General features: G+C 37.3%; 2 protein-coding genes across 24 annotated transcripts in view; one reads left to right on the top strand and one right to left on the bottom strand.

The window, feature by feature from the left end:
* Positions 1-1,068: 1,068 nt before the first annotated feature.
* VIPR2 (vasoactive intestinal peptide receptor 2) overlaps positions 1,069-21,792 on the bottom strand; it is a 53,313-nt gene continuing 32,589 nt past the window's right edge. The window contains exons 7-14 of one of the 2 annotated variants that reach the window (XM_090143124.1): positions 18,438-18,588; positions 17,492-17,552; positions 15,314-15,383; positions 10,537-10,628; positions 7,759-7,888; positions 7,636-7,677; positions 6,687-6,861; positions 1,069-3,900 (exon numbers count right to left, since the gene is read on the bottom strand). In XM_090143124.1, coding sequence (XP_089999250.1) covers positions 6,691-6,861; positions 7,636-7,677; positions 7,759-7,888; positions 10,537-10,628; positions 15,314-15,383; positions 17,492-17,552; positions 18,438-18,588 — 717 coding nt within the window. In that variant the 3' untranslated portion in view covers positions 1,069-3,900; positions 6,687-6,690. Of the gene's footprint in view, positions 3,901-4,037; positions 6,862-7,635; positions 7,678-7,758; positions 7,889-10,536; positions 10,629-15,313; positions 15,384-17,491; positions 17,553-18,437; positions 18,589-21,792 lie in introns of those variants that run through there. The other variant, XM_031615974.2, reaches the window with a different exon arrangement.
* LOC116244367 (uncharacterized) overlaps positions 10,635-21,792 on the top strand; it is a 40,414-nt gene continuing 29,256 nt past the window's right edge. For 3 of the 22 annotated variants that reach the window (XM_090143130.1, XM_090143125.1, XM_090143129.1), the window contains exons 1-4: positions 10,652-11,814; positions 13,368-13,401; positions 13,806-14,008; positions 18,117-18,184. In XM_090143130.1, the coding sequence (XP_089999256.1) occupies positions 13,988-14,008; positions 18,117-18,184 (89 nt within the window). In that variant the 5' untranslated portion in view covers positions 10,652-11,814; positions 13,368-13,401; positions 13,806-13,987. Of the gene's footprint in view, positions 11,815-13,367; positions 13,402-13,805; positions 14,009-18,116; positions 18,185-21,117; positions 21,788-21,792 lie in introns of those variants that run through there. The other 19 variants (XR_016467894.1, XR_016467892.1, XR_016467891.1 and 16 more) reach the window with 17 other exon arrangements.

Genomic DNA, 21,792 nt, shown 5'->3' with positions numbered 1-21,792 from the left:
ACAGGATGGGCTTTCCCAGAAGCAGCATCCCTGCTCAGGCTGGATTTCTGGCTTTGTAATCAGCCCAAAATGGGATTTATAAATAGGAGGCTTAACTGAGATGTTTAAAATTAGATAAAAGAAAATTGGGCCTGCATAATAAAGTCAGTATTGCCTTTGTCTTTCAAGATGGGGTCATCTCATCTTCAGGGCATCGGGCAAATAACCAGAGCTACAGACCGTGCCAGGTACATGCTGGGCTTTTAAAGGATTGTTTTAAACTCAGTAACAATATATTAATTCCACACGTTACAAGTCAAAATGGTCCTTCCAAGTATCTAGACTTATTAATTTCTGTCCTGTGGTCACAGGGCAAGGTATTATGGTTTTTATAGGCATAATCATTAAAATGATTCTTCAAAGATGATGTGTATGTGAGGGAAGCATTCTGTGCTTTCATCATGTTCTTATTGTGGAGTAAGGCCAAGTTAAGTGCTCTCCAGCAGAGGCAATATGGTTGGGATACTTCTCTGAATGACAGAAGCTAGAATCAGCAAGAATGAATTAATTGTTTAGTTCACCAACTGCTTAATATACAATCACTCTTTACAACACAATTTTCTATTTAGATTATTTTTCAATAATCTATTATTTAGTATTACATTTAGTATAATATAATTATTTAGTATAATATAATTAGATTATATTATACTAATTATAGTATTTAGATTATATTTCAATTTTCTTCTCATGAAAACAGTTCTGCATAACAAAATATTTCCCTGTAGTCAGGATCCATTATTAATTACATTGTTATAAACTTGCCTATTGATTCGTTCATTATTGCAAAGCATTTTTCGTATCCTACAGAGAAGCACCTTGGGCTTTTTCTGCCTAATTAGGAGCAGGTGAAGAATGTAAGTAGGAAACCAGGGATGAGCTGTGGCCGGTGGGCATTGCTAAATGAAGCCTTTCAGAACAGAGAATCTCACAGCTCAATAGGCTTGTATTGAAAAGCAGTCCCAATTACGAAGGCACTAGCTTAGAAATGAAGAACTTCAACATAGAGCTTGGCTCTTCGATTTCATTTTCCAAAGCTAATATTAATATTTAATTACATAACCCAGGACACTGACTGTATTTTGTAGCATATATCTAGAAAAATCTTTATTTTGACTGTTCAAAATATATGACTAGTTTGATTCAATATATATTTACTTATTAAATGCTTGGATACAGTATTTCAACCCAAACTTCATGTCAAATTGATCACTATTTATCCCAGCCTATGTTATTAGGAAAAGATGAAAATATTCAAATGCAGTCAGTTATAAATACTATTATGTTCTATTATTTATACTAAGAATTTTTATTTTCTTTGGTTGGACACGTGGGAACCTTCCCATTAACACCATAGCATGTGCAGCACAAGTTCACCCTGAAAGCCAGGATTTCCCTATTAAGTTACTGCCCAAACTCTACTAAAATTACAGCATTGTGGGGAGGCTGTACACAGACTCTGCCTTTACACAGCAACCTGCAGCTTTGGACTCAGGCTGCTGCCTTTCCTGAGCAAAAGTTGGGCTTGATTCCTCCCCAGTGTAGTTGAATGCAAATGGGTTCAGACTGATATGCTGACCACAGAGCTGGGAGAGGATGAGAGCTCAGCTGTCTCAAGGGTAAGAAGACCCTTCCCAGTGACGTTAACTGCTGTGATGCCACAGATAAGCAGACTCCCTGGACCATGAGGGATGGCAAAACAGCTCTCTATCATTTGTCCCTGTGGGATGTTGTTGCCTGCTGAGGACCATGCTTTGTTGGGGTGGCTGTTGTGCAAGCTCACCTCTTTCGCTGGCATCGAGTCCTGCTCCCATTTGTCCCTCTCCATGAGTCACTGCCATGGCAGGGGCAGCCTTGGTTTTTCCTGTGCAGTCAGGTTCAGTTTCAATCCTATTGCTGTGGAACTTCCAGCTGCCAAGGCCAGAGAACTATTCCTAGTTCTAACATCTAGTTTCTGAGTGCACTTGGTTTTCTAAAGAATACACACTGTAGATGTATGAATACATATGCATTTCTTCCCTTAAAGAGATAAGATATATAGTATTCCCTCTACATAATCTTTATTTTTGTTCTAGGTCCGTTATGTGGTGCTTCTCAAAGACACATAGACAACACAATTAAGCAAGACGTAGTAATTTGGAAAATAGCTGCCAGCCACACAGGTATTGACATATAGAAGTTCTGTGCAAAATCTTTAAAATTTTTATTCTGACTCCTCTTCAGTTCATCATGGTGTTATTAATTACTGTTATCACTGATAGCATAAAGATGTAAACGCTTGTTTGTTCACAGCTTTATATACAACATCACAGAGAAGGCTGTTAGGTATGTGACACTAAAACAAAAAAGAAGAGTAAAACCAGAGCAAATGTATAGTGAATTAAAGTATGAAAAGGAAATCTATTTACATGCATTAATCTATACATCATCATATTCTGTACATTTTGTAAAAAATAATCACATTCATTTACATCATCTTTAATTATTACTGTACTCAACAGATAAAAAGTTATAAAGACAACAAAAGAGAATTTCAAAACAATACCCATAATAATGCTCCAGGAAGGGGGAGGGAGGAAAGCTGCAGAAATTTACTACAGTGCTCTGGAGAATAAAGGATCTGGGGACATTTCAGCCACTGCTTTAGCTAGCAGTGGAAATGGTATGAACATACTGTCATCATTGGGCAGAACCAGATTAAAGAATGGTTAAATCATATCAAAAAATGCTTTTTTAAATAGCTGACATACTGGTTTACTGATATGTGTTGATATACTCTTATTACATAGATGTCAGAAATTAGAGTTTCAATACTCTTGAGCAGAATAGTACTGCTCAATACTACCTGCTGCTATTTGGTTACATCAAGGTGGCAGTACTGGTGGCCCACAGCTTATCTAGGCACTCATGGTAATGTGAAGGAACTTTTGCTTGTAAAAGTATTTCCTGTATTACTTTGCACACACAGCAATTGCTCAGACAACAACCCTAACACACAAAGTAGCTTTCTCTACAGGCTACTTTCTGGTTGTACTTTTTATCAGACATATTTAATGTTTAATTTTCATTAAAATTGCCTAAATAAAGAACTGCAGAAATGAGTTTGGACTTTAGGCACAATCACTTTGCTGAAATGGACAAATTCAGTGTCAACAGGATAAGTTTTTTACCACTCACAAGAATGGGAAACAAATAATGGCAATGACTCATCTCAGCCCTCATGCTTGGTGTGTGAGGTATGTGCACTTGGCAATGAATTGTTTCACACACCATCAGACAGACTGCAGTTTGCTGAGGCACTCAGCTTTCCCCCTTCATCATGTTAAAGGCAGAGGGAAACCTCTGTCTGGGGTGTGTCAGGATGTGAAGTGCTACACAGTGGGGCAAGCTGCCTCTGACTTGACTCTAGAAAGCTTTTTAAACTGTCACTTTTTGTGGCTAGCAAGTTATTAACGCTACGGTACAGTCCCAACATACGCTTAAACTGGGAAGTTCCTCAGCTGCTACTGCATCACCACTTTGTTTGATGCAGTCTGTTGGGCTCTAGTGCACTCCAGCATGGTATACATGGAGAAGCTACTTAAACACTTATCAATCACAGCATTTCATGGAAACCAGCACTGCTCTCAGTGGCTTAAAGGATGCCTTAATGCACCTGAGCCAGACACCAAGATCAACGTACTTTAACAATGTCACTAATTTACACGTTGAAAAATCAGCCAGTAGTATTAATCAGCTCCTGGTCAGCAGTTGAAATGACTGCACAAGTAATGGTATGTCCATGTCAACTCTTAGTGGGAGTGAGAAATGTGGTCAGTGTTGTACGCCTTCCTGAAGGGATATACTGCAATGTTCCATTTTCTGTGGATGAAAATATTCTAAATTTGAATGAGGCACAGAAGACAAACAGGAAAAATCATCTGAGTAAGTGTCTGACATGTTTAGTTTCTCAGGAAATTAAGATGGTTTTAAGTGTTAAGATTCTAAAGATTTCACTTAAAGAAAATTTCTCGTAGACACGAGCACTTTGTTTTATTGTATGACACATCTACAAAAGACAAAAAGGCAAACACCTAAAAAAAACAACTCCTGAAAGTTGAACCCAGGCAAATCAATACAGGTTGTAAGGCCATTGGGTTTATCATGGAGGACAGTCAACCACAGGGACATCCCATTGAATGGACTAAGTAGGGTTCCTTCATTACCTTCATGTTAACGTTTATGGGAGGATAAGTTTGGTCAATCAGCTTACGTGGCTTAAAAGAGAGTATTTAGTTATCTGTTAGCAACACAACTGAACAGACTCTTCTGGAGAGGCCTAATTGCAGACATAGGGTGAGTTTCTGTTCATTTCAGTTCTATTCTATTCTAGTTGACTCTAGTTGATTTCAGTTCTATTCTATTCTATACATTCTAGTTGAGGGGAATCAACTCTTTGGAAGGGTTGATAACTGCAGGACGAGGGGAAATGGTTTTAAGTTGAGGGAGGAAAGATTTAGATTTGGAGTCAGGGAGAAGTTCTTTACAGAGAAAGTGCTGAGGTACTGGAACAGGCTGCCCAGAGAGGCTGTGGATGCCCCGTCCCTAAAGGTGTTCAAGGCCAGGTTGGAGGCACTGGGCAGCCTGGTCTAATGGTCAGCATCAAATGGGGAGGTTGATGGCCCTGCATGTGGCAGGGGGATTGGAGATTCATGATCCTCGAGTCCCTTCCAACCCTGGCCATTCTGTGATTCTGTGAAAAAACCATGATTCAACTTATGTGCCCTGGATGCACAGCAGAACATGGGATGAATCATCTACAACAAGCACCTACTTCTTTCTGACTAATATGGAAGGCACTTAAAATGAGTCTTTAGCTCAGAAACAGGCATTTGGCTTTTTAGGGCATAAATTAGGGTAGATAAATTTCATCTAAATTTATCAAGCACCTAGCTAAAATCATCATCTCTGAAGGGGAAAATTTAAGTTAACTTTATAAATTTAGATATTCTGATCACCATCAGCAACTAGAAAGTAATCTGTCCATGTGTCCCTCAGGCAGTCTTGGGACATTCCTGTCTTTGATGTGACAGAACTATGTATCACTCCAGGGTAATCCCATTACACTAAATTGTGTTCAACCAATAAATAGCTAAATTAAATCAGAACAAGAGGTGTACAGACACTCTGATGACTGCCAACAGTATTCCCACTAATATTTTCAGGAGTGTACATGAAAGCCTGCCAAGACATGCCCTTGCCACTACTCTTCCCTTTCCCTGGCAATATTACCGACCTTGTTTTCTGCTGGCTTCATATGATCTATCATCTGAGATATCATGGCAATTGCTGTTATCAGTCAACAATGCTCATGCAAAACTTGTCATTTACAGTGGACGTGGTTAAACATAACATGAGAAATAAGCATCACTGGGTTTATTTCTTTTAAGACTGCAAATGTTCTATGTGTTTTTATAAGAACTTGTCAGTTCCATGTCTTTTTTTTACAAAGTGGCTGCACAGGAGGCTTGGAGTTGCTGAGAATTCCTTCCTTTATGCCTTTTATGGTCATTTTTAGGGATTGCGGTTTTTTGTTTTTTTTTTTTGGAATCGTGGCCACGACTGAATTTTAAATCATCTCAGATAGACACAGAATAGAATCAAACTAAGAGAACTTACATTATTTCTTAAATGGGAGTTCTAACATTATTGCAATATTTCTTGTTTCAGCTGCCAAGTATGTAGTTCTAGAGATATAATTCAATGAAAATATTAAATAAAAATGATATTTTCAATGGGTAATGCTCTCCAAGGCTGTTTATCTTATGATAGACTGCTCTAGCAATAAAGCACCTCTTCAGAAAATTGTTTAATAAAAGATCAACACAAATCTCTTTGATTTTAAACAGAAGAGTACAACTGGTGATTAGAACAGCACTACTGGCAAATGCTGATGTTTTAATCAAAACAATTACAATAGCCTTGGACTGCAAAGGCAGTCCTATGTTCTGCACCAAAACATAAAAAAACCTACACTTTCAAAGAGGACAACAGAATAGGAATCAAACTGTAGAAATTAGCCCCTGCAATTCATATGATTAGCTAATAAGCCTTACTTTTTTTTTTTTTTCCTCTCCGTGAAAAGTTAATGATTTCCTGGATTAGCACACTTAGCTCCCAGTGTGGTTAATTATAGCCTCAAATTCCTTTATTTTTGCTTTCTTTTCCATAATTAGGAAAGAATTTCCTAATCCTTAAGGAAAGAAGTATTACCTATAAATATAGTTTAAGAAATTTTCCTGCTTCCTGTCATAACCTTTTCATCAGGTAACAAAGCAGCCTACATTGAATAGGATCCCACACATCTGTTTCACAGACAGGCTGGGGGCAAGAGGGACCTTCATAAATGAGTAGATGAATTTTTGAATAGTTATGGCTAATCCATGGCAAGAGACCATAAAAACTAGCATGAATGTCACTAAAGAAAAGAACAGAAAGCATCCATGAGGCAGGTGTCTTTGTTATTACCTGCTTGACTGCACAAATCCATTTCCCAAGTACCAACATATAGAAAAGCCAAGCAATAAACTGTACATTTTAAAAAATACCACATCAAGCTGCATATAACAAATGTATCCCACAGTTTTTGCATGTTTTGGGAACCTAACTGATTTATATCATAGTGGTCTCTGTCTGCATGAATGACTGAGCCCTTGAATTCCGATGGAGCTGAGAAACACTTTCTGATCCATTTCGAGAGATCGAGCTGTGCAGTCTGTAGTCTCTGCCTGCTGTCTGCTTCCAGCATAAACTCCGCCATTTTCTTTTCAGCTCTCCTTGTACCTGCGTTAAAAAGAAAATGCACAAAATGAAAACATTCTTTTTACCTGAGAAACTTTTCCACATTTACTGGCTACTAAATGTGGACTTCTGGGAACAAATTCTAACCAGTTTTTACAAAGCTGAGGTGAAAACTGCACCTACAGTGTTTGTGAAGAGAAATCCCAAGGCCTCTTTTAAATTCAGATTTGTATCACTTGTATTGCCACGAGTGGCTTTTATTAAAATAGTTGCTAGCTATTAATCACTTGTACTTTGTGAAGTGATTAGCCTCAAATCAATCATCTTTGGAATATCAAAGACCAGTACAATAGTAGACAAGGATGTCAGTTCCCATTGCAAGCAGCTGTCTTCTTCAGACAGATTCTTCCTGACACACAGAATGCTATTTAACACGTATCATACCTTAAAAAGTAGCTGGTGTGCCAACATCATACCCTAAATATTTACTAAATTCTGTTCCAAGTTTTGCATGAATTGCTAAGCTTGTTGCACCTCACTTGGACAGTTCACAGAACTTCTACCAGGGTCAGAATCGGATCACATTAAGTAAAGATGCACTGCCATTTGCAAGGAATTAGATTTCAAAAGGCTCTTAACTCTTCACCCAAATACACTGATTTATCCTGCTGCACAGAAATGTGTATATTCTATCAGCAGGAATGCAAACATTTTCTAAAACAGCTACATGTTACACAGAGTGAAATTATAGCGGCACTTATTTATACATTTACTGAAAACAGCAATTAATATCCTCGATACAAAAACAAGACTTACCTCACTGTTCAAAAAACAATATAGGACTGCAACAATCAATCCCTAGAAACAGAAAATATTCATTACTTGGTATGCAGCACTAACCTAAGTCAATAAAACTTGAATGAAAACTTGAAAATTTACCTGAAAAGATCCCAAACACAACTCAAAAATTATTTTGTAATTGTTGGAACTGCGGTCAGGAAACAGAGCAAACACTGTGTAGTGAACTCCAAATAATGGAATAAGCAACAATGTGGATTTTGCAAGTCTCCTGGATAGACGAAGCAGAAAAAGCCAAAGTTTAATGATAAGCTCTCGCTTTACTAAGGTAAGAACCTAATGCAATTTCATTTAGATAAATGAATATGAACCCTTATATGACTTGCATTTTATGAAGAGTTAAAGGAGACATTTAATAAAAACTGTTTTCCTTTCAAGTTTGCTGTAAGATTATCCACACAATAACCTTTATAAATTAATGTGTGCAGCTCTACTTGATCTGGCTGACCCTCTGCTCTTCCAAAATCTGATGAAGGCTCCAGGGTCTTTCTAAATCAAAAGACATTTTTTCCATTGACCTCTGGACAACAGTAGGGCGTCGGACCTGTCCTCTGCTGTGCCTCTTTGACATACAACAAGTTCCCAGCCTGTCTCACAAGAGGCTATCAGGGCATTCAGGACATTTTTTACATTGCATGAATCGTAGAATCACTCAGGTTTGAAAAGACCGTAAAGATCATCAAGGCCAACCACAACCTAACCATACTACCCTAACTCTAACAACTAAATCATGTCCCCGAGCACCACCATGAATTGTTGAGAATGGGGAGGAATACTGACTTCCTGCAAAATTTTACAGTTCTTGTGTAAAGGTGAATTCTATGTCTTAAATTAGTATTTTCAGGTTTCTTTCTTTTAAATTGCCACCTGTAAGGATGCTCGTATAATTTATACGCAAAGTAGGCAAGGAAATGCAATCCAGAATAAACTCAGCTGTGATATTTAAATCAGAAATTTCAGATTTACCCCCAAATTCACTACTGTAGTGACAGTATGAAATATATACCCATGAAAAAATTTTAATGTTATAAATTACGTAATGCAATTTATCATGAGACACTACTGAAGTTAAGAATGTCAACTTTTCATTATTAAGCAGGACAGTTTTGACAAACTGCCCCTGAAACCAGTGAAATGATGAATTGCTAATTATCCCTCATCTGTCACCCATTTCACTCTAATGACATCACTTTTATGTATTATGGAGGACCAGTCATGCATGATTATGGATGTCTGGTATCAGATAATATTCAAAAAGCTGTAATGTTGAGTACCATAATTCATCACTCTCTTGGTGAATCTAACTGGATCCAACAATGAAAGGATGCTGCTGTGATTTCCCTACTTTATTAGAATAGTCAAGGTATTAAAAGCAGTTTTATTTTTTCTGTGTCAGTCTTCAAGGCCTTCCTTCACTCATAGTGTCCCAGAGGCTACATCTGTTTATGTGGAAATAATCAGTTCTGACAGCAAAATTTCTCGAGAATAGTAAAAAACCTCATATTTAAAAGTGATATCAGTAAGTGGTAGCAACAGGGTTTCTCTGGCAGAAGAAATTCATTTACAACTGAAGGAGATGATGAGGGCAGCAAATTTCCTGGTTTCTCAAGTGAAGTGGAAAACTGATTTTATTTCAACTTAACTTTTCCTACTGCAAAAGTAAAATGAGCATCAAAAAGGATGGAACCAGGTAAAGACACAAATGGGACAGAGGAAGGGAAAAAAAATGATGATTTGAAATGGGTAGTACTTGTTTTATACTTTCACTTCATTCCTGTAGCAATATTTTGTCCAGCTGATAGCACTTTCTGTTTTAGCGAAGGAAAGACACAGAAAAAAATAGCCTTATTCTTCATTGTATTTTAGAAAGCGCATTTGCATTTTGAAAAATGAGCCTTCCAGACCTTTAATTTGATCTGTAGAAACAGTATTTCTTGAGAAGGTTAATCTGCTGTTCCCATGAGTATCTGCTAAAGACTACCCAATCCAAACTTAATCAGGCAATCAATTGCTAAAAGCAAAGAATTCATATGGCTGAACAATGAAGGACAAGGTTGCTGTTACAGAACTAATAAGACTGCAGTAAACTATGGAAAATGATGGGAGAGACAGGAAGGGAATGCTTCGTTTTCACAAAATACATAAATACCACAGGGAAACAAAATTTTCTCTCTCAAGAAATAAACGTGCAGATTTCCTGCCTGTATAAATATATATGTATATATACATATAGATTTCCTGCCATATATACTTATGCATTTCAATGTGCTAGATAATACTATGGTGACTGTGTAATTTCATCTAGGTTGATTTAGTTCTCTCACATATTCAATTAATTCAATAACACAAAAACAAAAAGGAACTGAGTAGGTCTATGAAGCACATTATATTTCCTTTTAACAACTTATGGGAACAACTTCCTCTTAAAATATATTAAAATATTAAAACAAAAAGTGTTTTGTAAATGAAAAAAGAAGTTTTCAAACAGGTTGAAGCCATACACTTTGGTATTTCAATAACTTTTATGTCAAAATGAAATACCTATACATTAAAAGAAAAATACTATTTCTCATATTTTTTTGCATAAGCATATTCTTTCATGGAATTAAACTCAAATTCAAGAGTAGTTTGTTGGTCTTTATGAAATTGCCTGCTTTTTGTTGAATTTGGTGTGTGAAAAAACTATGTTAATCTCTATTTAAACATAATGTTACAACCTATATTAAATCACCTAAAATTAGGAGCTTTTGAACTAAACGTGATTATATTGTCACAGCAATTGCTAATAGCAGGTTTCAGCCAGTAAATCTTATAGAGATTAGTTTAATTCTATATATAATGCCTAAAAATATGACTCACTTGTACTGTGACTGGTCATTTCCTCCAACATCTGGTGATCTTAACTTCTGGAGTAAGATTCTTATAATACTGATGAAAAGTATAAAATTCACCTGCAAAGAAACAAATACAATGGTGATTTCAGACTTCTCCATTCAAGATGCAGCACCAAGAAATGCTCATCAAATCAGAGTAAGCAACTCAGCAGTCAGCACTGTGTACCTCCGACAGAACATGTTTAGCTCTACACAGTTAAATCTATTGTTTGTCTGTTATCTCCAGTGCACCTCTACATGGCTATTAGTCTTTGTCTGGAAGAGCCTCTGAATGCCCCAGTTGTCAGCAATGCTCTGCATCTGAAATCTCAACTCAAGACATTTTCTTGGCAGGATGGGACACTGGATAGAATCTACTGCAATCAATGATTGTCCTGAATTGTTGTTTGGATCTACGATTGGAAGCAAAAGGACAACCTAAGTCCTGTACACAATTTTGATCCTCTCTTGCCTCTCATCTTCACATTGATTATTTTCTGTCTGGATAAGGAGAATAGAAGATTGCTGAATGGGCAATCTGTTCACTTCCATCAAGACAGACATCTGTCTGTCCTGCGTACTGATGAATACATTATGACTGAAGAAATCAGACTCTTGCAGTATAACATTTTATCCTGGTAACAGCATTCTAGAATGGAACACTAGGACTGTCTCATTTCATGGAAGGAGAATGGAAGCACTTGGATACAAAAAAGTTACGATCAGACCTTGATCAGTCTAGAACATCCAAGACTAACACTCAGCAGAACTCTGAATCTCACTCACATAGTTTCTTCATTGGCTTCTGGCATCTTGCATTCCCTAGCTGTCTGTTCCTGGATATTTTGGTACATTAGAAAATACAGGCTTTTAATGAAGTAAACACATATTTTTCAGGCATGGTAAGTTTGAAGTTTGATTTGATTACTTATGTAAAAGTAATAGGTAGCAGACAGTATTCTTGCTGATTAAATCTGTGGAATTAAATACCACACTACTGCTTACAGATCAAAGGATACACCTTAAGTACACATGTATGGGAACTGCTGAGTCACGGCCTGAACCTCTGATTGATCACCTGAGGCGAGCAATGAGTCAGCCAGGGGAGCACAGGTGAAAGCAATTCACCTGTACTGCAGGAAGGGGTGGAGCCAGGCTGGCTCCACCCCTCCTAGACCCATTTAAGAGCTGACTACCAGTGGGGAAGGATCTCTCTTCTGAAGATCCACTCCATTGGAGTTTCCTGAGTGAGCCCACAATACAGGTAAGTGTTCTATCTATTCTTTTTGTCTTGCTTTGCCTATCTCTCTTGTTTATTTCATTATTAAAACATCTTAATATTATTTGATTATACAATATTCCTTTATACAATATTCCTTGATTATACACTATCTTAATATTCTTTGATTATACAACACACGTGTGCACTGGAGCTATTATTTGTGAACAAGGGGAGAGCCTCCATTTCTTTGTATATTTGATTTCTTTGTATATTTGTTATCCACAAAACAGGAGAAAATAAGAAAACTATTTACATTTGCACAAAAGCAGAATTACTTCTTTTTCTTGACAGACCTCACTAATTTCTGTCACAACAGAATAAACTGTCATCCTTTTGGTTCCTGAGGCATCAAATTATCTGCAAAACTAGAGAAAAGGGACTCACATTCTTGACTATCATACACATATTACCTTTAAATCTGTTTTCAAATGTGTCACTTTCATTCTGTAAGCACAATCTTGGATTAATGAAAAACATGCATTCTTGTTTAGGGTTTGTAACATTCCTTGACACTGCTGAGCCTGTAAACCCAGTCAGAGGGAACAAAGGGTCCTCCAGAGGTCCCTGCCAGCCTAACTGTTCTGAGATTCCACAAAAATCCTTTGTGTGATGTCTTTATATAGATATAATTAGTATATTGTTGAATGAATATCTAAGAACAGTAAAATGAGAATATAATATGATTGCAGACAAACTGTAAGACGAACAACTGATGCCTCTTTACTGGAGCAATAGCAAGATGCTGCTGATACCCTTTGTTACTGGCTGACTTGCTGTCAGTTTTTGAGTCTACACACATTGCCTGAGTGATCACTTAAACTGCCTTCATGTTGCTTCTTTCTGCTACTTAGTTTGCTACACTAGTTGCTATATGAGATAACATGATGAATGTTTTTCATCTGCACTGTAGTTGAAAGAAACTTCCACATGAAAACCACTCTTTCTTGAATGAAAGGAGTTCACTACAGTGGAAGTATGAAGAAGGCAGTTGTGGAAGCAATTTGCCAAATGCGTGGTACTCCAAATTATCTGTCTGGAATAGGAATCTCTAATTAAACAACTCTGAAATTGTGTACAGCATCAAGTATGGCAACCTGCCAGTTAACTTTTTTAAAGCTGAAATTGTCAGGAGGTGATGCCAGAGAAGGCTTCTGACATACTGCATTAATCACAGCTATTCTCACTTAGAGAAGTGGCTTCAGAATTTGCTTTCACAAAACTATTTAGTTCTGGATAATAAGAATATAGGTAATATAACTTTCTGACCAGTGAAATGTGTTTGGATATAGCACAGAAATCAATGGAAAACAGTGAAGATTTTCAGTATCACCTGTCATCTGCCCTTTTCCTCTATGCCATCATGTAAGACAGTCAATAACAGTTTTGAACTCTAATGTTTTACTGTCCTTTATTTTACCAAAATCTGGCTTCTTTCAGAATCTTCCCGTATCCATCTCATTAATTACACATATGTCTTTGTCATTCCTAATGCTGAAATCATTTGTTACTGCTGATCATCCTTTTAATCATTCTAGGTTTTGCAGTCCTCAAGAACAGACTGAAAACTGTGTGAGTATGATGCAGTAAATCATACCTTCATTCAGAAATGCCATAACTTTCACAACCCCTTTTCAAAGAATTTGTAGTGATCTATTTTCATTGATGAATGGCAGGCAGCCTTGAACTTGTTATTCAAAGACTTATGTCTTCAGTTTTTACTTTTTCTTGAAGGTAAATGGAAATATGTATGTATACTGAAAATGCTTTTCCATGAATGCAATAATTTTATGCATCAGTGACCAATTTTGCATGGCATTTCGTTAGCTACTTTTACTCTATGCATGCACTCTGTACAGCAGTAAACTTGAATAGCATTCTAGATGCTCCAACAACATGTGTTACTTATCTATGAAGAAAGGGTGAGTGTCACTGCCTTGAATAACTCCCTGTACTTCTGAAATCTCCTTTCACAGCTCCCCAGATGCAAAATGTGGTTGAACAAACTGGTAAAGAATCATCTAATCAGAGCAGGAAGGAAGTGGTTTTACACAGTACACAAAGAATCACTTGGTCATCTTTAGTTGCTCTCATCCCTAAAACACGCTGCCTAAGACAAGAGACATCTCTAGAAGGTGACAGTGGATTCTAAACATGCATGCCTGGCAAGCCAGAAAAGGTCATCAGCAAAATATGTCTATATGGCTTACAGTCCCACTTACCCTGCAAGCAACTGAACCAGTACAAAACAAGCATGGCTGTCCCTCTGCCTCCATGATTCTGGTCCACATGCTATGATAACTTGGGTTTTTTACTGACTAATCAGTACTCCATTTTCTTACCTCCCAATACATTTCCTACTCTGTGGTAAGATTCAGCTGGAATTCAAGTCTGCCAGTGAACACCTGGGTAACTTTCGTCTCCTCACCTAGGACTTCTTTGGAGAAGTACTGTTATCTGGCACATAAAGTCTTAGCTCAGACAGCTGTTTAAATAGAACCTCAGTAGGCTCCATAGGCTTTTTCATGTTTCTGGAAGCACCAAGTGGTTTGTTTTGCTTTCATCTTTCAGTGTATTTTGTTTACTCCGGACCATCTCCCATTCTCCAGCTCTTTTGAGGTCCATATTCTTCCTGTGTAGCTCTGTTGCACATATATTTCTTTGTATACTAAAAGATTTTTTTGGAGCCCTTACTTCATTTGATTTCACACTATGCTGCTTAGTCTTTAAACACTATAGAAATGATAGCAAGTTTTCTCAAAATGGTTTTCAGCAGCACAAACTGAAAGGAAAGCCCAATGTCAATTCTGGGCTAACTTAGGCTTTTCAGATTTTGTATAATCTAACAATGACTTAACTTCTCTGACTAAAATTTTAAAACTAAAGCATGTGTATCTGAAAGGAATTAATTTGCCTTGTGACTATTTTCAGAAATTGACATAAGCAATAAATTATAATGCACAAATTTAATTACACAGTCACCACAATGAACAGGAATTTTATTATGCTACTCCAGTAATTCTAATAAGCTCCACATAAAGCCCCATGAAGCATTCTCAAACAGTATTCTTTTGCATTAGGCTACCAATTAAAGAAAGATATACACAGCTATATTTTTTTATGGCTGCAATAATATTAGATTCTCAGTTGCAGAGCTATCTATTTACAAGCAAAATCAAATCTTCAATTCATTGAAAAGTATAATTAGATTTTTGCTTCCCCTAGGCTCATAAGGAGGAGGGATGTTAAAGAAAGAACGAAGCACAAATAAAAGCAACTGTTCATTTAATAGGAGGCAGCTAAATTTTGAAGGCAACAAATCTTAATGTGCTCAGTATCTGATGTTATAACATGTCTCCGACCATGAATTTCTTCTCATTAATACAGAGTTCTTGCTTGTCTGTAACTAGCAGCAAAGAATAATGGCTATATGTACTGCACAGTGCTGAACTGATATATAATTCATGCTTTAAAGTTTACTTACTATAATAGAAATTAAAATTGGTATTCGTATAACCCACCAAGGACCACCGTGCTCATTTGTATCCCAGCAACTATAAAAAAAAGAGGGAAAATTGTGTTGACACTAATACCATCTGGCAAGCAAGATCTATGAAGAGAAGTGTTTGCTATACGCAATTCCAAGAACATTAAAATCACAAATCCTAGAATTTGGAATTTAATCTTTTTCTGCTTTTTATTTTTGTTTCTCTGCTTTCAATACACATATTCAAATGAGCTCTAATACTAGGCACCAGACCATAACATTAGAAATTATGGAAGATGTTGACCTTTAGGAAAACCAAGTTAGTTTCACTTTGTGACAGGATACTTTTCCAGCACGCACTCAACAACAGCCTCTAGGTAGCAGGAAGATCTAACACAACTGACAGCTACAATTTAAATAACATAATTTCCCTGTGGGATATTTAGGTTATGGATGGCTAGAACTGGCTTAGGAAAATATGAGACTGAACCTGAAACTTTGTCTGAAAAACTGAAAAATTAATTTTCACTGTCAGCTCAGCAGTTCTGATATAAATACTCTGAGAATGAACGCTCTGAAAGAGTAATTTTAAGCATCAGTAATACCCTACAAAGTTCCTCTGAGATAGTAATGATGAAGGAGAAAGGAGCTACCCTTTAGTTTACAAGTTGGAGGCCTTGCAAAGAAAACAGAGTTTATGTGCAATATGATTTTTCAGTTTAAAAGCAGTACTGAACAAAAAATATCAGCCAGATCCAAAAAAGTGGAGCGTGATAACCGTTTGTCTTGCTAGCTAGAAATGATCTCTCATGCCTTAGGGACAGTGGAAGCAAGTCCAATCTTCCTAAAAAAATTTGAATCTCATCTTCCCTTTCCATGCCAAAAGTCAGGCCAAGCTCTAGTTACTCGTGGCTTTACCTACAGACATGTCTCTTACTTACGTTTACATTACACTGCATCTCTTCTGGGAATACAATTTTGATATACCGAAAGAATTCTAGATTTCAGTCTATTGTGTTGCTAGTTAGTAAGTTCACCTTCAGCTATCTAGATAAACAATTTTTATAATCTGTACCAAATATCAGCCCTATTTTCTCTTATGTTTTGTGTATTGCCCTCCATCCAGTATAGTGACTTGGTTAAAAAAAAAAAAAAAAAAAGGAAAAACTAAAATTATTATCAAAAAAGTACAGGCTGGGGACAAAGTTGCTGGTAAGCTTCATGGAGAAAAGATTTGGGAATGTTAACTGACAGCCAGCAGTGTGCCCAGTTGGCCAAGAAGGCTGGCTTCTATCAGAAACATTGTAGTCAGCAAGACCAGGGAGGTGATCACCCCTCTTCACTCAGCACTGGAGAGGCTACGTTGAGTATTGTGTTCAGTTTTACGTATTTCACTACAAGAAAGGCATTCAGGCTCTGGAGCGTGTCTAAAAAAGGGGAACAAAGCTGGTGAGGGGTCTGGAACACAAGTCTTCTGAAGAGCAGCTGAGGGACTGAGATTGTTTATTCTGGAGAAAAGGAGGCTCAAGAGAAACCTTATCTCTACCTGCAACTACCTGAAAGGAGGTTGTAGAAGTCAGCCTGTTCTCCTGTGTAACTAGCAACTGGACAAAAGGTAATGGCTTTAAGTTATGCCAGGGGATGTTCAGGTTGGAAAAATTTCTTCTTAGAAGTGGTGAAGTATTGGAACAAGCTGCCCAAAGAGATGGTGGAGTCACTGTTCCTGGAGATTTTCCAGAAAAAGGTAGATGTCACATCGAGTGACGTGGTTTGGTAACAGTGGTGATGGGTTGATGGTTGGACTAGATGATCTTAGTGGTCTTTCCAACCTTAATGAGTCTATGATTCTTTGAAATTAGGATGCCCAGTACTGCTTGGCAGCACACAATCCAAGGACCCCTACTGCTATTTTAAGTATTATTTTGAATCAGACAGCTCTATATTTAGGTCTCAAAGGCTAACATCAGTTATAATCTCTCTCTAACCATCCTGCACTTTGCATTTCAAAGTAAACTGGAAGCATAAGCTGCATTCTGAAGAGCTTCTAAACATCTTTACTGAATTTTTGTCTCCTTCAGAAAAGCAAACTACTTCTGTATGAATACCACCACGTACAAAACATGACCAGTATTGGCACATTTGTAGGCTTTAAGCTTTTCTCCCCAGCATACTTACCCAGTGTCCTCTAAAATAATCCGTGTCACTGTCCATGTAATAATGAATATGGTAGGAATTCCTGAAATTGAAGCAAAGAGAACAATAATCAGAAAATAAGTTCAGACTAGTAGTAACCATTTATTTCCCAAATATTCAGCATATACTAAACAGTTTAGTAAGGGTGTGAGACCCATCTGATGAGCTAGGATGTAAGCTCACATGTGTTACGAAGTCTGCAGAAAAGCAGTTATATTTCTTATATAGTTTTAATTGCTAATACACAAAGGCACAAGCCTTTCTTATGTGTCTTTCAAGCTGTCAGGGGGACACAGATACAACTTAAGCATTCCCAATGTATTTGCAAGGACTACAATATAAAAATGAAGAGTAAGTCATTTCATAAGGATCCAACTCTATACACTGGCTTATTGTAATTTCCAAGCAATACCTAATGTTTTATGATCACTTACTACTGAAAGCTTTATACTACTCTGTACTACTATCCCTCATTGCACTTTCTGTAATTTACAGGAACACGCGTATTTAGAAACAGATAGAAAACACTATTGGGCTTTTGAAAAATGCATGTAGAACAGCACAGTCTGTGGCTGTGCAGCTATATTTTCTCTCTCCTCCCAAATAGGGACAGACCCACATCATCCTCTTCCTCAAACAATACCTGGGCATCGTCAGGAGTGCAGACTGGCAAAGGTGAGAGCCAATAAGAATAAGTTACCACTTAGGGTTCTGAGGGATGAGCGTGGGGGCTCTGTGCTTATTCCCCCCACCGTGTCAAAACGGTTGCACCTATGCTGGAGCTGATGAGGGGAACTAAAGTTTCCAAGGAGTCATGCCCATGCATCAGTCATCCAACAGAAACTGTATCATTTCATCCATGTGAGATACTGAACCTAATACACAGATTAAAATATATTATTTAATTGGAAGGCATTTGCGTTCTTACCCCATCCAATCAGCAGATAGACTGTGAAGTGTCTGTTGGGAGAGAATATTAACACAAGGAGGATGTGGAGGTAAAGTCCTTCAACCAATAGCCAGTAAAAATTTGCCATAACACCGTACTGGAAAAACACCAAAATAGCTTTGCAGCCCACCTGAAATGTGAGAACAGGAGTCAGAGTTGTTGCAGGAAAGATGCTGTATTATTCTGCTACTACCTATTATGCATCTTAACTCTCTCGGGAGAAGCATCTTACATGTGCTACTCCCAAATTCAGTAGATTTTTTTTGCCTCTATCATAATCATAGCAAATGCACTCAGAAATTTTGAAAATATCGTAATATAAATGCTGTAAAAGAAGGTGGTTATCAACAAATGCATAAATTTTCAATAATTAATGAATGGCTATTAGATTAAGTGATCATCTACTAGGTGGCTAATAAATATATTCAAATTTCATCTGTCTTCCTAACACAGTAAAAGTTAATAATGAAATTGCTTTATGAGTTTTTAAAGGCTAAACTGGAAATTTATAACTGAAAATTACAACTTTATATGCTGAATCTTCTAAGCAGACATAGAAGAAAAAGCTGAATGGACTTCTAAAAAATGTTTTCTGTTTAGAAAACGTTATGGTTTCTTAATCAACAAGACACATAAAATGAAGTCACGATATACTTATAGTCTCTGTGCTAATCTTCTGAATTAATTTTCAGAGCTCTGCTCTGCTGATGTTTCACAGTGCTGGCTGCTGCTACTTCAGCCTTTCTCAGCAGGAATCTGGGATGTGTGAATTGAACATCAAAACATTCCTGCTGAGACTGAGCTGAGAAATGTGATGATATGGTGAATGTAACAGACTAAACAAAATGGACTAAACAAAGCGTTCTGCTTCTGTCTGCTTTATTTTTTTCCCTTCTTTAAATACTCTTCATACATCCACTGCTTTTGTTAAAATTCCAGGTACATCACATACCTAGGCAGGTTATTTATTTATTTATTGGTTGATACTCTGTCTACACAAGTGTCTGTTATGTGAAATACCCTAAGTTAACCTAGACTCCAGCTGGTGGTCCAGAACTATTTTAGTATTTATCAGCCCCACATGATGTCCTGGATAACTCACTGCATCCTAAGTAACACTGCCTGCCTGTATACATTCAGAAATCTAAATAGAAGCACAAAGTCTTGAATTAATTTCCCTTAACTCCAGATGTAAGAGTAAGGTTTTTGATGTGAGATAGACACTTATTTGATACTTCTACTGTTCATGAAGAGAGACAGGCATGTCCAGTGAAAACCTTGGATCAGATGAGATAGCTACCCAGTGAGAAAGATAGAATCCCTGAGAAACAGCTTAGTTCAGTGATCTTGTTTGGTAGAATTAATCTTACCTCTAGATTTTGTATCCATGGAAAGGATTTCCACTACAGACCAGTAATGGATCAGAACATTTAACATGAAGAACATTCAATATTTCAAAATGCAAGCTAAGATTTGCTTTGATGTTTATGGCTGCTCACAACCAAATTGACAGTCAATGTCTAAATATTTTCTCTCCTTAAAATTCCAATCCATATTTACCTGTGTAGTTGTATTCTTGACTTACATATCAGAAACTTACAACTAAATACTTTCCCTTCCTCCTGCAGCTAATCCTGTATTAGACATCTTTTCAGATGCTGAACAGTGAAGGCATCTATCACTAAAGAGTCAACCAAAATTATAGATCACAGAATGATAGAAAAACCTGAGTTGGGATTCCCAAGGATCATTGAGTCCAGTTCCTGTCTCCATGCAGGAACCACCCAAAATTCAAACCATATGTCTGAGAGCATTCTCCAAATGCCCCCTGAATTATGTATCAGTGTTATTCAGATCCAGGATCTAATTACACTGCATTTTGAATTTGTGGCTTTAAACGTGCATGTGGAACTGTGGAACATGACATGATAAATGTCAGTCAATGCAAGGCAAAACAGCCACAGCCACCATGTGGTGTCAGATCATCCACATATAATGCGAAAGAATTTATTCAGCAGCCCACAAAAAAATTCCAATAGGAAAATAAGAGGTTTTCCCACAAAGAATAACTGAAGAATTAAAGAAATTGCAGAAAACAAATAGCATTTCAGGGTCCACTTACCAATCTTTGAGGGATCTAACCTGACTATTTCTGGCAGTCTGCCTAACTACTTTTCCTAATTTCGTCCTGGATTGGGCCTACTAACCCAAAGCTGTTACATGTTCAGTAGAAAGGACCCAGATTACTAATTCATACATATAGCTTGATAGTCACTGCTAAGAATTTTACACTTTGGGATAATGCAGATTCATCAATATAAAAATACCTTCTTTCCATTTTATTTCTGCAAGCTTAAACTTCAGAAAATTAATATTGAAGGTATTCGGTTATATCTGTAGGGTTCTTTTCAGCACTTCTGGCTGAAACAAAGGAGGTAAAGAACAGGGAATATTACATAGTTGTTAGTATTTTTGCAGTAGGACAATATGTTTCTAAACTTTGTGTATGAAAATGCAGTAAACAGATTGTGGTTTAACACAAGCAGCTAAGCATCACACAGCTGTACAGGAGTCTCCCACTTTCCTCCTACCCCAGTTTGGTTTTTTTTTTGCTGAGCATGACAGCATAAATTAAGGAATGTTAATGCACTCTGGCCAGGTGAGATCAGCTGTCCCAGAGATGTTCCCTCCTGACCATACACAGCCTACTGGTCTTGTGAGATGGTTGCATAGAGACAGCCCTGATGCTGTGCCTGCACTGCCCTGTTACAGCCAAAATACTGGTGTGATATCAACACTATTCTAGCTACAAGTGTGAAGTATAGGACCTCGAGAGGGAAGTTAACTCTGCCACACCCAGACTGAGCACACTTGGCAAGAATTCAGGTAACAATGCTTCTGTCATATCCAGAAAATAAAATGATACAGACAACTCCTGCAAATGTCTACATCACTGACTCATTTCATTCCTGGACCCCTGACAGAGCTGCTGGAACACTTCCAAAGAAGGTGCCTTTCACCCTTCTTGGCTGATGGGACTCCTTTTTGCCTTAAAATCTCCCTGTATTAATGCAGTGGCTCTATTTAGCTATAACTGGCTGTAATTTGTTTTGGCAGGTGACCTGCTGTCTATCTGAACATGGACAAACAAACCAACAACATCTTCTCTTTCTTCTGCTTCTCTTCTGTCTACTTCTAACAGATCACTTGGCCAGTCATATTCTCTATACGCTTGCCTACATTGACAGCTTGGTATACCTAAATATTTATAAGCATCAGAAGGACAATTTAGTGACACAAGAGTATTACGTCAGCTTGTAAATGAGGTTTATTA

This window comes from Phasianus colchicus, chromosome 6 (assembly GCF_987193195.1).
Source record: "Phasianus colchicus chromosome 6, bPhaCol1.hap1.1, whole genome shotgun sequence".
Classification (NCBI taxonomy): Eukaryota; Metazoa; Chordata; class Aves; order Galliformes; family Phasianidae; genus Phasianus; species Phasianus colchicus.
The sequence above is the reverse complement of the archived record's forward strand: the minus strand, read 5'-3'. Positions and strand labels throughout refer to the sequence as shown.